Source organism: Uloborus diversus, chromosome 5, assembly GCF_026930045.1.
Source record: "Uloborus diversus isolate 005 chromosome 5, Udiv.v.3.1, whole genome shotgun sequence".
In the NCBI taxonomy this organism is placed as follows: Eukaryota; Metazoa; Arthropoda; class Arachnida; order Araneae; family Uloboridae; genus Uloborus; species Uloborus diversus.
Window position 1 is genome coordinate 109,715,125 of NC_072735.1, and position 15,712 is coordinate 109,730,836.

A 15,712-nucleotide genomic window follows, 5' to 3' on the forward strand; every position below is an offset into this window, starting at 1 on the left:
GTTGAAAATTTCAAAGTTTTAAATATAAAAAAATCGTTTTTCAAGACATTTTTTTCCGTAGGAACACCACCCTGTTCACTCCATGAACATTGTCCTTGTACCGAAGGACATGCTAAAAAAAAATAGATCGAAAGTATTTTATTTTACTGCAAACAAAAGATACAACCATGGTTGAACTTCAAAAAGGATTTTTTTTCCCAACATCAGTTAATTATTCTTATTTTTAAACTTCAGTATACTCTTGTAAAGAAACAATTATTACTCTTAAGAGAGTCTAATAAGTTTTTATTCAAAACATTAAAACTAGATACATGACCAGTATGGCTATCTATGTAAATAATGACTAAAATTTATTTGAAACTTGCAACCATTAAAAAAATTAACCCATTGCAAAAAAGACTAGTCCCTGACTCAGACTAGATTAACCCAACAAAAAGTTTTATTAGGACTCATGAACGGAATCCGCTTAGGTAAATAAGACTAAAAACTTCGCAGTTCAAGAGGCTTCCTAATAATAATAATTGATTATTCTTAATACTTAATCGATTTGCTTCTAGAATTGAACAAATAAAGTAATAAATACATGATCATATTTAAAATTAAAATTAAATAACAATTTGCAGGCAATGTTCCCGAGAGCACTAAAATTTAGCCGTCCGTTAGGTGCACCGGCTTATGTGTAATTGGGAACAAAGGTACACATATCCATTCGGTTTTACAAACTTGTCACATCGACAAGACCACAGTTTCAAGACATTAAAAATCAGAAACAGCAGTTTCAATACATAAGGCAACATGATACCTCCAACTACAGTCCGAACCCACTGTAACGAACCTCTATTTGACGAGTTTCGCGATTTAGCGAATTTTTATTTGTCCCCGACTATGAAGGCAATATGCCAATTTAACGAATAATAAACCCCGATCCAGCGAATTATTTGAACACCCGAATTTTTTTTTTTTTTTGTTAATTTGAGTTAGGAAATGTTGGATTGTTTTCCAAATGACATATCCATATTGTCTGAAGCAGAAAAAGAACTTTATTGGAATCTGCAATTTTTGAAGGGCGAGGGGCAACCAGTGAATAGTGATTCTGATGCAGAAAGGGATAATGAAACTCCCATTAAAGCTGTTACCACAGACTTATTTCTTTGCTGTTACTTCTTCAAATGCCTTACATGGCCTGGAAACTAAAAACATATCTCATGCTTCATGCAGCAGGCTGTAAATGACACAGTATCTTCTTCTCTTCATAAAGTTGAAAGAGAACTATTTCGAGTCAAGTATCAAGGAAATCGTCAAACATCTGTTACTCAGAAATTTCAAATTCAATAGAGTGTAATAATTCGTGGAATGCTGGACAAACAGTGTAAACTTTCTTCTTTTGGATATTTATTTGCAGTTGCTTATTAGAGCTTTTAGATAAAGTGAGTGCAATTTTTTTCACACCCCGATATTACGAATAACCCGATTTAACGTATAAAAGTTTCGGTCCCGATGAATTCGCTAAACCGGGGTCCGACTGTTTAACAAATAATACAAACTGCAACATACAGAAGAAAAACAGTTGCAGGCGCTTTTTTTTTTTTTTTTTTTTTTTTTTGGGAAAAATCAAAAAAGTGATAGAATCTTACCTGTTGATTGACGGAGTTGAAACTTCGTGAGAAATTGGAGAGGGTATAAGGGAGACGCATCAAGTGAGCAATTCACTTGATCTCTCCCGACAATATCCGGAATTTCCCCAACAACGTCCTTGGACAAAGCAACTTTCCTAACTACTGGAATAAAAGAGCAGTAATGACACTTTTGTCTGAAGCAGGGAAAGCTTTAATTTTTGAAAAGTTCATTATCATAGCAAGCACATCAAGCTCTGCTCGAAGAAAAGCAAATAATTGCTACCACTTAACGTATGTTAAGGCATATCAATATATGCCATTCTTTTTCTTCACAGGAACTATAAAAATTTAAAATCTGGTTAATGATGTCAGTATGAAAATATTCAGAAGATTATATCTTAATATTAAAATCCGAGTGTATCTATGTATGTATCTATCTATCTATGTCATCCTAACGTTGCCCGAACGAGAGAGGACTGATGATTGAACCAGGTATTAATAGAGTCGTAATTTTTCGGACATCATGTGTAGGAAAAACTTTTTTCTGAACCATAATTTCGCAGAAGCCGTCTCTCGCCTTAGCAAACTCGTGATCTCGTTTCCTGCGACTTATAATTTCTCTCTCTTTTTTCTGCTAAAAGCATTTTTTTTTTCAGAACATAGAACTTTAACAGCAATTAAAAAAGTATTAGCATTTGATGTTGTTGTACAAATAACGGTTGTGACTGATCCAAAACATAAATATATACTTTTCACGTAGATATGCACTCAGGGGCTGACCATTTCAGGGAGAGAGGGGAGGGGCGTGGCCACGCTGAGAAATCACTCTCTCTCTCTCACCTCCAAAACAAAAGAACCTACTGTTTCGGGTACGAAACATTTCTGAAACTGCTTGAGTGTCAATAAAAAGCACACAATTGGCCAGGAATAATGCACCGACAGTGCAAAAACAATACTAATTAGTTTTATAAGCAATGAAAACAATCAGTACTTCAAATATTTACTTTCATAAATAATTAATGAATTGAAAAAGTACTGAAATTGTTTAAATTTTATTCATAAGTAGTTTGAACACAATGTGGATGAAAAATAGCACCGACGTTTTTATTGATATAATATTACCCCCATCACCCTCCCCCTGTATTCACCCTTAGACGCACTGAATACATAATTTTTCCGAATACCGCATACCAAATATTTGGAAGAAAATTTTAAGTAAGAAAAAAGATTGTGAACGTCTATTTTTAGTAGTAGGGAATTTTTATGAACCAAAACGTAATAGTCTACAACGAGAAACTACAAAGCACTTAATGTTCCTTCACTTTAATTTACCGTTCTTTCTTAAACTTTGATCACTGTGATTAAAGTAATTAATGTTTCTAACAATATTTAATGTTTCATATGGTGTGAAACTTCAAAATTAAAATGCTGAAAAATTTGAGATGCAAGTGTTACCTTTAAAACTTTCTAATAATCTTTTTAAATGTTCGAAATAGTTGTTTTTTTTTCTTGGCTGTATATTTATTTAAATGATAGGGAGCAGATCAACCTCAACATATTACCGAATACTTAATATTAGGAGGGTTTTTTCTAAGTTGAATGAGTTAGTAATCGTAAAGTTAATATAATGTGTCCTAAGATTTAAGAAAACTTGAAAAGCAACAAAATTTAAAATCTGAGTGTTTTTTCTTACATCAAAATTAATTTGAATGTGGTGATATTAGTAAGTAACAATTTGAATTTTGTGCGAATCTACTGTCACTTTCATTCGTTTAAAAAAAATTATGTAGGGGAATGTGGGGCAAAGTGAAATAGTTAAGATAACTTACTTTTTTTTAAATTAACAAATTGGAAATTTTATCTGAAAAGTACGGTACTTACAGAAAGAACAATATATTTTACAGTAAAACTTGCATTGAAACATTATTTTTTATTAAGTTTGTTCCTCAAGAGAAATAGGTTTAAATTCTTCACCTTTTTTTTCCATGAGGCAAGTGAAAAATAAAATATTTTTCTATTGAAATATTTTCTGTTCGATTACAAAAAAATTTTTTATCAAATAAATGGGGAAATAAAAGAATGAATGAATAAATAAAGAGGAAATGAAAAAATAAACTAAAAAATAAATAAATGAGTGAGTAAATAAAATAATGAATTAATAAGAATGTAAGTGAATGAATAAATGATTAAATAACGGAATTATTAAATAAAGGAATGTAAATGAACTAAAGAAAGAATATGTAAGAAATTTTATAAAAGACAGAATAAGAAAATGAAATGGACTATTTCTATTTGCCCCATCCACTTTGCCCCGCATGGACATGCCAAATTGTACAAAGCATTTACAACACAAATAGGCTTAATTTTAAACAAATAAATATTTCACCGAATCTTAGTAGGTGTCAATTAATATTTCAAAGAACTTTATCATTTAATAATACCAAAAATACTTTTTGATCTACAACAAAATTTTTCAACAGGCGTATCAATTTTTGGAAATTGCTTGTATTATCATATTCTTTGGTTTTCAGAGGTTATTTTTCCTTGACTGGAATAGACTACATAAGTAACTACATAGTTAAAATATTGCCTACTAGAAAGGTGGCGCTAAAAGCAGAGTCCCACATTCTCCTATTAGTTTATAATTTGTCGAACATTTAAATTTATTTGCTATTCGGTTGCTGAACATTTAAGTACTCGGCCGAACTGAATACTCTGTTTGCTTGCCGAAAAGGCAGTATACCGAATACCCCAATCGAATGTTTGGTGCATCCTACTTTTAATTCATTTTACAATAAATATTAGATGAAGAATTTATGCCGTATGTATTTTTATGTCATTGTAAACTCTTTTATGATACATGGAATTAAATAACTTTTCTCCGGTAGATTCAATTCTGAGGAGCGAGCAAAGCGGAGTCAGTACTCTTATATGCCTTTTGGAGCAGGTCCTAGATATTGTATAGGCATGCGATTTGCACTCATTCAAATTAAGGTTTGCCTTGCTCACATTCTCAGCAACTTTAGAATCAAAAAATGTCCTCAAACGCAGGTAAAGAAATAAAAGTATTTTCTTTTTACAATGCTGAAGCCTATTGCAGTGTATTGTGCATATGCTTAAATTTAATGCAACATTTGCGTATTGTGTTTTAAAAAATTCATGCATCAGAGAATTTGAAATAAAAAGTTCAAATTTAAAATTATCTGCTTTTTTAGTCTCCCGCAATTTATTGGGAGATCTGGAATGATATTTTTAAAAATATAAACCTTGAAGTGGCTACTACGGAAGCACTGGCCATTACTATGTGCGTTTACCTTATTCGTTAGTGATGTAAATCCTGAAACGGAAAATTCTTGCACAGATGATAATTAGTAGAATGTAAATAGTCAACTACAAAAAAATTTAAAAAAATCATATAGTTTAATAAATTATAAAATGATTAGTAGCTGATTAAAGCTCATGTCGCTTATGTCCGATACACCAGATACCAAGGACGGATACAAGGAAGGGGCGTTGAGGAAGATGGCCTCTCCCTTGGGGGATTATGAATCGGCAATTTTTCAAAATTAAAGTTCTAAATTGCTAGTGCAGGCCGTATAAGATGACCTTTATTAAAGGAATGGGGTTCGAATCTCTCTTCCGGAAGCTTTTAGGAATTGAATTTTTAAGAGGGCTATTCTAAATGGTCTTTGGTTATGGTATAAGGACGAGTTTGGAAGACTTCTCCGGGTATTTTGCAAAATTAAAATCTTAATAACACCGACTGTAAACATTTCAGGTAGTGTTAATGTTAGAAATGGGTTCCGTGACCTTCCATTAGAATTTTTTTGAAACTGAAGTTCCAAAAAAGGGCAATTTTAGACGAATATGTTAGAGGGAGGGAGGTTCTGAAACATTGCCCCGGAATTATTGCGGATTTTAAGATCTAAAGCACAATTTTAGAATAACTTTTTCAACGGAAAAACAGTGGAATAGGTTCGGGGATCTCCTTGGATGATTCTGAACAATCGAGTTGTGTCAGATAAAAATGTTGTGTGTCTCCCCACCCCCTAAAATGCGTAAACTAGATACATAGTAGAGGTAAGTTAAAAAATCAACCGCCCCCCTCATCGGCAGAAACGTTAAACGATGAAAGAGCACCGATTTAAGTAATTTTTTAAAAATATTAAAATTAATGAAATTATTTAAAAAAAAATGGTCAGGTTCTATGTTTTTAAGCATGCTCTTTCCGAAAAAAAAATGCGTTTAAAATTTTTGAAACGACCCCATTCTCATATTAAATTCGGTGTCTATGCATGAAGTAGTATCAATTTAGTTCTAATTACCCCCCTAATTGACCCTTAAGAGATTTTTCGCCTCCAGCTCATGTGATTCCTATTCCGGACTGATGAGTGCTAAAAGCACGAAACTGCAGTCCTCGGATGGAATGACTGAGCTGGCGGTGTATTTTAAGTATTTCTGCCTTAGCCCTGGCTTTAGGACGGTAACTTACTACAAAATTTAAAAGGTGCATGAAAATTTCCAGATCCTGTTCGATACATCGACATTTCGTTCCAGTGCCGGATCATTGAGAAGAGATAAATTGGAGGGAGTGAAGACTTTCTTTCGTGAACCACAGACCTCTAGTCACGCGATAGATATTGAAGCAAAGCATTGGAAGAAATCAGGTTTCTTTCGCTAGTTTCACGCAAAACGTGTCAACCATTCACGTGACTTGGAGTATCAGCATCAGCTTTTACTAAACCTATAACTGAACTTGCTCCATTTACTAATTCCTGTTGAATCTAGAGCAAAGTGCCGAATATAGAGTAGGCCGGGCCCTTGCACCGTGCAGTAGCTTTTAGTGAAAGGCAAATTTATCTTATTTCTGTTTTTTTTCCCTTGAAACTTGATAAAAACGTGAAGGAAGATGGATTAAGGGCTGCAGTATCAAGTTTTTGCCCCGGTTTGGAAAAATCGTAGATCCGGCTCTGATTTGTTTACTTACTGAACATTTGCGAGACAAAACTCTTCTAATATCTTTCTTCAGTAAAGTCAACGCTATTGCTGCATTGGTAATTAGTTTGTTGTACACTGCTTGACAATTGCTAAGGAACAAGTGATTTATGCAAAATTGTATCTCAACCACCTGGCCAATGGAAATAAATTCAAGTTCAGATGGCGCGGTAGATCAAGACTCGTTATCTGTATAAAAGATAACACATACACGCTCAAGATTCGTACGAAAATTCACGCTGTTTGGTTTTTAACAAAAATAGTGCTGGATGTTAAAAAAGGTTTTCTCTGAAATTCTGTTTGGGTCTTGAAATACTTAAGAGTAAAATGTCAATAAGACATCATTTGAGTATCTACGATCGCGGACGAGCGATTGGACGACTGGAAGCAGGTCAAGTGTCACCACTATGGCTGCTGCAATGTGTGTATAAAAAAGTGCCATCTCCCGGTTAAAGACGGCCGCTGAAAGTGGAAATGTTTTGCAAAAGCATGCCGGGGGTCGTGGTAGGAGCGCCACAGCAGTGTAATAAGCCCTCCATCCCCAGAGGGAATTGTGACTATAAATCTAAGTATATGTATCTTCATATACTCATGAAGATTTTTTTTTTTTCAGAAACAATATTTTGTCAATTTTACTACTGGTGCAATTTGCTCCTGATAATATGACTTCTAACGCACCAAGAGTAAAATAATTCCTTTTGTTAAAATAGTTGTGAGGAAAACTGGTTTACACTTTGCACTAATAACAGTTAGTATACTCAAGTCAATTTAAGAGTTTTTCCTCTTGCAACCTAAACATTAATGAATTCATCCTGTTGTCCAGTACCCTGCTATACCCACACGTTACATACAGATAAGTTCTTTATTTACTGACTTATATATGTGCTTGCTTTTCTAGGTTCCTTTGGAGTTTTATATTGGTCAACAGCTTCTTCAACCTAAGAATATTATTGTTGAAATGGAAATCAGAAAATGACAAGGGCAGTAGTTAACTTAAATGCACTTAGTTTTACAGAACAGAAGTTGCCCACTGGATAGTAGCATCTGTGAATAAGTCTTCGCATTTAAACATTAATTTTCCATCCCACTTCAAAATAATAATCATTTTGTCAGATATTTTGTAAATAATTTGTTTTAAATTAAAGTCGTTTCCTCTATATACAGCATTATGTTTTACTTTCATTTACTTTATCTTTACTCGTCATTTTATTGGAAATTAAACTTTTTGTTTCGATCTGTCTGAATGGGGTTGTTTCCTTCAGTCAAAAGTACTACTTTTAGTCACTGAAATGGATAGAATGAGCAAAAAAAATTACATGGACCCCGATAATACTTTCATTTTACCAATAGTTATTTTTCAATTATTTTTTTAAATATCCTATTTTTCAAACAAGGCGCGGTCTTGATGACGTCACAAATGATGCACTTTGCCGCATCTTTCTAACGCGTTTCCACGTTATGATAATCAAGAAGCGAATTAAATATTGCACTCTACGCTTGCTATCAACCATATCGTTGCCAGTACACGTGAATAAAGATACGAATTAAATATTTTGACCTGTGAATGGCAACACTGAATGGCATCTCATCATTAGTGATGTCATCGGCAGAAGCATAAACAATGAAAGCGTGCCGATTTAAGTAATTTTTTAAAAATATTAAACTTAAACAAATTATTTAAAAAATGGTCAGATCCTATGTTTTTAAGCATGCTCTTTCAGAACAAAGTACTTTTAAAATTTTGGAAATGACCCCATTCAGGAAATAAATAATAATTAACAAAAATAGAATCTAAAAGCTTTAGCTTTTAAGTAGAGATAAAACAATTCAAATCATTATTTTTTCAGTTCTTAATAATACGAACACATGTTTCAAAATCAAATTTACGGTTTATTTTATGCTAAACATTTGCAAACAATGCAACTAAGTTATCATTTCAGTTCAAACAGAAAATACTCATACATATAGTAGTGAATGATCGAGCAGCGCTGACGTCATAAACAATGGAACTCGCGCCACGACATGATCATTTGATAATATTTTTTTGGAAATAAATGACAAGCAAAGAAATGCTTTATTTCGACAGGGCTGAACTCGATCAGGTAACTTAAATGTTTCACTGGTAAAGTTGTCATTTTAAGAGAATGAAGAAACGAAAACGTGGTCAACAATAAACGCTATTTACTGGAGTTTAGGGTTAATCCTCTGGAGTTAGGGTTAAAATTTCAACTATCAAAATATCATCAAACAGGCAATTGATTCGTTCAAAGGTAGAAGCAATTTTCACCCGTCATAACTTGACGAGATATTTTCTAGTCATTAAGAGAATGGACAATAATCTCCCTTTCTTTTTTTTTCAATTTCAGTACATGTTCCTACTATTTTGTTTTAGTTTCATTCATTAAAGTCTTTGACTAACTGTTATTTAAATATTATAGCTATACTTTTATATGTTTGTGAAAATATTTAAAGAACAGTTTTTAAAAGATGTTAATGAATAAAATTAAAAGACATTAGGGATAAAAGAATTTACGTGTGGATATCAGGAGAATTTTCAATTTAATCATGGAAATTTCTTCCTCTCTCAATTTTTAATTTAAATTTTATTGGCTGCAGTAAAATTATCCTAAATAAAAAGATATTAAGATCAACTGCAATTTTTTAATGTTTTAATCAGAAAATCATATACAGTGAAACCTGTGTAAGTTGACCACTCGCGGTGCAGCACTTTGGCGGTCAACTTAGACAGGTGGTCAACTTATAAAGGACGGTATATTTTTTTTTTTTTTTTTTTGTCATTTCTTGCATCATGTATTCATTTTTTGAGGAATTCACCCTTACTCTTTCTGTTCAACTGACTTTCAGTGTATAACATTATTGAAAGTGAAACAATAATTAAAAATACTATTCAAATAATTTTGTTATTTTTTCCTTGTTTTTAACTATATTAGACACTGTAAGTTTAGAAATTCCATATATGCCAACTAATTTTCTCTGGCTTTCTCCATTTTCAATTAATTTTAATATTTCATACTTTTTATTAATCTCAAGTTCAACTAATTTTGTTTTTGAAGCCTTTTTATGTATAGCACAAAGAGTAACAAGCTCGACTCTCCCAGTTCACAAAGGCAAAATTAAAATGTCCTATCTCTTAATCCTTTGCACCAGAAACAAGTAACTTTACTCATTAGCAGGCCCAGATCTGTGTACCCGCAGTGCGAGGGACCCGCGTCCTTAAAGGGGCTAACGGCCCTAGAAATTGAAGAAAAAATAGAAAAAAACTAGCACTAAGACTTGTGCACTTTACAAATAGACACTGCTGGCCACTAGGGAGGGGTCCTACATATTTTGTTGCAGGGGGGGAGGGCAAAATATATAGATCCGGGTCAGCTCTTTTTGCACAATTCCTGTGTTGCCACAACATATTGCAACTGAAAGAAAAGATTTTGAACTTTTCTACTGACATCTACTTTCATTGAACAGAATACAAAAAGCTATCTCAAATAGAACAACAAATGAAAAACAAGTTTGGAGAATAAAGAGCAGCATAAGCTTTATGCTGCTGGTTTAGTTAGTAAAATGCTAGTCTGTCATCAAAACATTAAAAACATTCTTAGGAAGTTATCAAATAATAATAATAAATAAATAATAAAATAAAGTAATTTTCTGAAGAAAGTTTTTAAAAAATAAACCAAGTGGTCAACTTACAAAGGGTTTTTTACAATACTCCAAACCAAATTTGCGTTACATTAGTGGTCAACATAGACAGGTGGTCAAGATAGAGAGGTGGTCAAGTTACAGAGGTTTTCCTTCATTATATGAGATAGGACAAATTCCGTTCTCGACAAAAGTGGTCAACGTAGACAGGTGGTCAACTTACAAGGGTGGTCAACTTTACAGGTTTTACTGTACTTATCTTATTTCATACTTTTTAATGCAAACCAAGCTTTTAGAAATAGTCCTTAGAATTAGAAAACATTTTTACTTCCTTTTACAAAGTAAAGGAAGTATTGTATTCACGAAAAAATTTCCACCCAAAAATCGGCCTTAATTTCTATTTTGCTCACCCCCGAATGAACACTGAATTTTTTTTTCAACCCGACCACACGTGGTCGCCTAAGAACGAATTAAGACCCGATATATCCATTTTGACGATCCCCGAATGAATTACAACGAGTTCTCTCGTGACGTCTGTATGTACGTATGTATGTGCGTATGTGTGTATATGCGTATGTATCTCGTATAACTCAAAAACAGTATGGCCTAGGAAGTTGAAATTTGGTACGTAGACTCCTGGAGGGGTCTAGTTGTGCACCTCCCCTTTTGGATGCATTCGGATGTTTCAAAGGAGGTCTTTTACATTTTTTGGGGGAAAACATTGTTAATTTCAATGCAAGCCCAAGTGGTGTTATAATTTAGCAAACACTTGGCAATATATCGCCATGCTTTTGGTAGCCAAGTTTTCTCGTCAACTTGACGACAAAATTGGCGGGGTTTTTTTTCTTTAACTTCTGGTTTTATTTTGGCCACTACTGGTTATATTTGGAATGTTAACCATTGAATCACATTAAAATGTCCAATATTGTGAAAATTAATCTGTATAAAACTTTTTTTTTTTTTTGCTTCAGTTCGCTACAAACTTGGGGTAAAAATATTTAAAGTTTCTTTGCTTACTCCAAATCAGTATTATCATCAAATTGGCGTAAAAGAAAGTCATGTGATGTACACATCAGCTCGTTTATATTTTATTTTAAAGATTTTTCGTTTTGAAATTCATTTGAGGGAAAACTTCTTGAAATTTAAAACAAATTTTTCAGTTACCTACCCTTATTTAAAAAAAAAAAACGACATTGACTTCCTATTTAATATTAATGTATTGCGCAAATAAAAGAAAAACGAATTCTTCTTTATTTCCTATTAAATTTTTTCAATACTTATGTTCGAATTTAAAAGCAATATTGAGCACGTATAATGAAAAAAAAAAGCTTTTAAAAACGCCTACAAGTATATGCTTGCTTAAGTTAAGACTAGAAATTATTTGATTGTCAACAATTCATTTATTTTTTTAATTGTTTTTGAAAACAATTAAAAACTAGAAGCAAAACGCAGGGATTATGACAGAGAATATATTCTATAATAGCGATCTATTGAATCGACTAAACAACCAATATAAATCAGAATTTGCTCAAAAAACTAACAAAAGCTCAAGAAACATTTCTCAATGCACTTGTAAATAATAAAACATAACACACAAACTGAATTAGTTGGAACGGGAGAGTTGTGAATTACGTTTAGCTGTTCCCATAATTTACGTTTGGAAATTATGCAGAATTAAATTAAATAAAACACGGATGAACAATTTTAGCTGTACTCAAAGGAATAATTTCACGGGTTTTACAGTACAAAAAATAACATAAATAAAATTAAGGATGCAATGAAACAACGCAATTTTCTTTTCTTTTATTAGTTTTATTTTCATTTGTTCTAGCGTCACCAAACAAATTTATTGCACAAAGACAACTTTAATACATCTTTGTAAGAAACATTTAAAAATTTTAAATCTATTCTTTAAAGTTGAGGATAGTAACTCTACGCTCAGAATTCAACAACTGCTTTTAATATTTCTTGAAAACTTTAATATTTTGTATAATTGCCTTTGGGTAATAACTTATCACTATTTGCTATCTGTTTCGCGTCGTGTGCATGTAGCGCGTTAACATTGCGTTTACGACCATAGGTTCCTGCATGATTATTGCTTGTTACTGTTCTCTCTCATTTCTTTGAAAATTTGATGATACATTTTTTTTTTGATCAACTTGTATAGACAAACCCTAACATATAGGACTTCAATACATTTTTTCGTTTTGAATAGCTCACATTTTTATCCGAACTAGTTACTAATATTCCTTTCATTAATTTTATAAATGATATAACAAAAATGTAGAATATTTGATAAATTATTTATCTGGGATTCGTATCGCAGATTTTAAAAAAAAGCAGGTTATTAAAAGCAGCAGTTGAAAAACGTTGTGAAACAATTTACATTTTTATCGCATAGATGAGATATTTATCTAACCGCTCCAAACACAGTTAAAAGCTATATTAAAAAAGATATTGCAGATAATATTGTAAATTTGAGATGTAGTTTATCTTTTCAAATGATAAGAACAACTCTCCTAAAGGTTAATTTCCCTTGAAATACTTTTACTTCTTTAAAAAGCTTCCTAATCGTCTCTTCCTTGCTTAGTAAACGGATTGGTGCCGTCAGAAACATGGAAGTAATTCAACATTTGCTCGGGCCAATCCTCGCCCCATTTATTTTAGGATTAACCACAATATTTTTACTCTATTGGTAAGCTAGAGTTATAATTATTTTTCTTTTCATGTTTCAACTTTTTTTATATATTTCTTTTTTCATTAAAAGTATTATGAAACAGCCTGATAGGTGCATGACTGAGAAGGAACATCTGTGAGAAAATGTTTTGTTTATTTTTTAAATTAAATACTTGTTATTTTGTTGAGCATTAAAACTATTTTTTTTTCCTTTTGCTGTTTTAAATACTCTATTTTAGATTTATTCCTATTCAATCCAGCTCTAAAAGTCGTTTTCTTTTCTTTCTTTCTCAAAATTTATTTAATCTCTTTTTTTTTCTTTTTTCCTTTCAGCAACAAACATGCTTCCTTTAAAATATGTCTAAATATTTAATCATACCAAAAGTGTGTGTGGAATAAATATTTATCTGTATCCGGGGAAAAAAGGTTATTGGTGATTACTAAACACTAAACTATGCTATAGCGTGGAACTGCAAACACCCGATTGTAAGTAAGAAGTTCCTCAAAGTTTTAAAAATCTCCTATGAAACTGAACGAAACATCTTCAACATAAAGAACTCTTCCCTGTAACATGTCACAATCAATGGTAGTTAATTTTCCAACAAGAGCACCCCCTCCCTCCCCCGTATCTGACAGACGTTCCCCCTTTCCTTGATAACCAGCTTCATAATCGTTGGATTTGACGAGATTCTGCTGACGGCAATCACTTTCGTCCGTGGCCACCGAGCTCTCCTGACCTATCTCCAAGCGATTTTCTTTACGGTGTTACATCAAAAACAGTGAACTCTTTCCCCCATGGGCCACGTGATTTTCAAGATTTGAATTAAAATATCACAATCGCTTTTTCTAAGATTGATTGTGTCCCGTTACAGCGAGTGAAATAAGAATTAGACTTTATATCTGCCGCAATACGAAAGGTCCATGTTTTGAACATTTCGAAAACGAAACTTGAACAGTTTCTATCTCTAGCAAATTTGGCATTGTTGCTGTAATGGTAATATATTTGTTATAATAAGGCTTCAAAACCCCGGAGAGAGTTTCGATATGTATATATATTGGGGATAGACTAGAGTGCCGTAAAAAATTGAAATTCTTTAAAGGGTGCCGCGAGTCGGAAACGCTTGAGAACCCCTGGAATATATGAAATAAATGTCTTGTAATTAGAGCTTGATTAGTTAAAATGGGTGAACTATTTAATATATATGACGTTAATTTTCGTACACTCGCACGTATTTTTAATGGTCCTCTGTATAAGAAAGGAAGGGTCAGTTGAGGTATAAGGAAGCATGGGGTACAGTAAACTTCCGATTATACGCGACTGCAAAAAAATAATAATAATTAAAATAAAATAAATAAATAAATGACGGATTTTTTCAAAAAGTGGTAAGTTTTAACGTTTTTTGCTTTCGCTTCACATGTCCTTCAGACTAGTGAGGTACAGTTGGCGGATAAATTACTTTACCTGGGTGTTATCGTTCACTTTCTTTACTGCTTTTATATGCTGTGGTACATAAAATGTAATTGATTTTGAATGAACGTACTGCAAACATTTTTGCTCTCATACGTTGTATCACACTTTGCTTAAAAACTATTGTTTGGTACTTTTTTTTCCTTATTTACACCACGTTTTGAGTCTTTATCTTGTTATCCGCGATTTTCATTATCCGCGGTACCCGTGTCATCCAATTCCGCGGTTAATCGATAGTGTGTAGTATATGAAACCAGCAAGAGCGACCCGATGGGAGGTTACGGGAGGTCACTGTGACCTCCTAAAAACCCATGATTTGGCGAATTTCGTCTGACGATTCTGCAAAATTAACATCATTTGGCAAAATTTGGAGTTCCATTCGGAAATTGGGAATTTCTGCTCTTCTCTCTCGAAAATTTATGTTCGGGTTGTCCTTGGAAACCAAACTCCATTATCACACTTGCGGCACTTTTTGAAGCTAAACTGTTTGTGAGGGAAGTAAGTCTAGTTAATATGGAAAGAACAATCCGAGAGATCTACGTTGTTTCCAAACAATTGTGCAGGCATCATCATTGTTCAAACTTAATGGCTGTTTCAATGTTGTCTCGTAATCAGGGGTCAAAGAATTCTGTTTTCCATTTTGTTAATTGCACGTTTTGCTTTTCCTTACAGGCTAACTACGAGGGGACACAATTACTGGAAAGAAAGAGGAGTCGTCTACGATGAGCCTCTCCCTTTTTTTGGATCTCTCTGGCGAGGGTTTACAAAGGTACTTGCACTTTTATACAACAGCTGTTTATGACTATCAATCAGTAAATGAGAAAACTAAATACAGTCGAGCCCGCTTAATGGAATAGGCAATTTGCCACACAAAATTATTCTATTAAGCGGGATATTCCATTATCTGGGATAAAAATAACACGCATCAACAGTGTAGTACATCGAAATTTTATTATATTATGCGGGATATTCTTTTATCCGATATTCCAATAAGCGGGCTCTACTGAACATCAGTTGTTTATGAATGCTTAACTAGTAAATAAAAAAACTAAATTTGTTAATGTTACGCTAACATTTTTTTTCAGTGTTGATATCATACCCATAGAGCATTTAACAGATATTTAAAGACTAAAAAAAAAAATTGTGTTCTATTTACTATTTGAATAATCTCCTTCTCTTTCAAATACGCATGTTTGTTGGTAATGTACAGCTGTTAACGAAATGCAAAGATATGTATACACGGTGAGTAATGAGATTAGTTCCACAAAGCTCTCGTGTGTACACATTTAGACTTTTCGTT

At 32.9% G+C, this 15,712-nt stretch overlaps 1 protein-coding gene across 1 annotated transcript in view; it reads left to right on the forward strand.

Annotated features, from left to right (window-relative positions):
* Positions 1 to 15,712, forward strand: part of LOC129223074 (uncharacterized) — a 122,315-nt gene that overhangs the window by 47,140 nt on the left and 59,463 nt on the right. Inside the window, 4 exon segments of the mRNA XM_054857640.1 lie at positions 4,505 to 4,667; positions 7,510 to 7,583; positions 12,859 to 12,963; positions 15,085 to 15,181. Coding sequence (XP_054713615.1) covers positions 4,505 to 4,667; positions 7,510 to 7,583; positions 12,859 to 12,963; positions 15,085 to 15,181 — 439 coding nt within the window.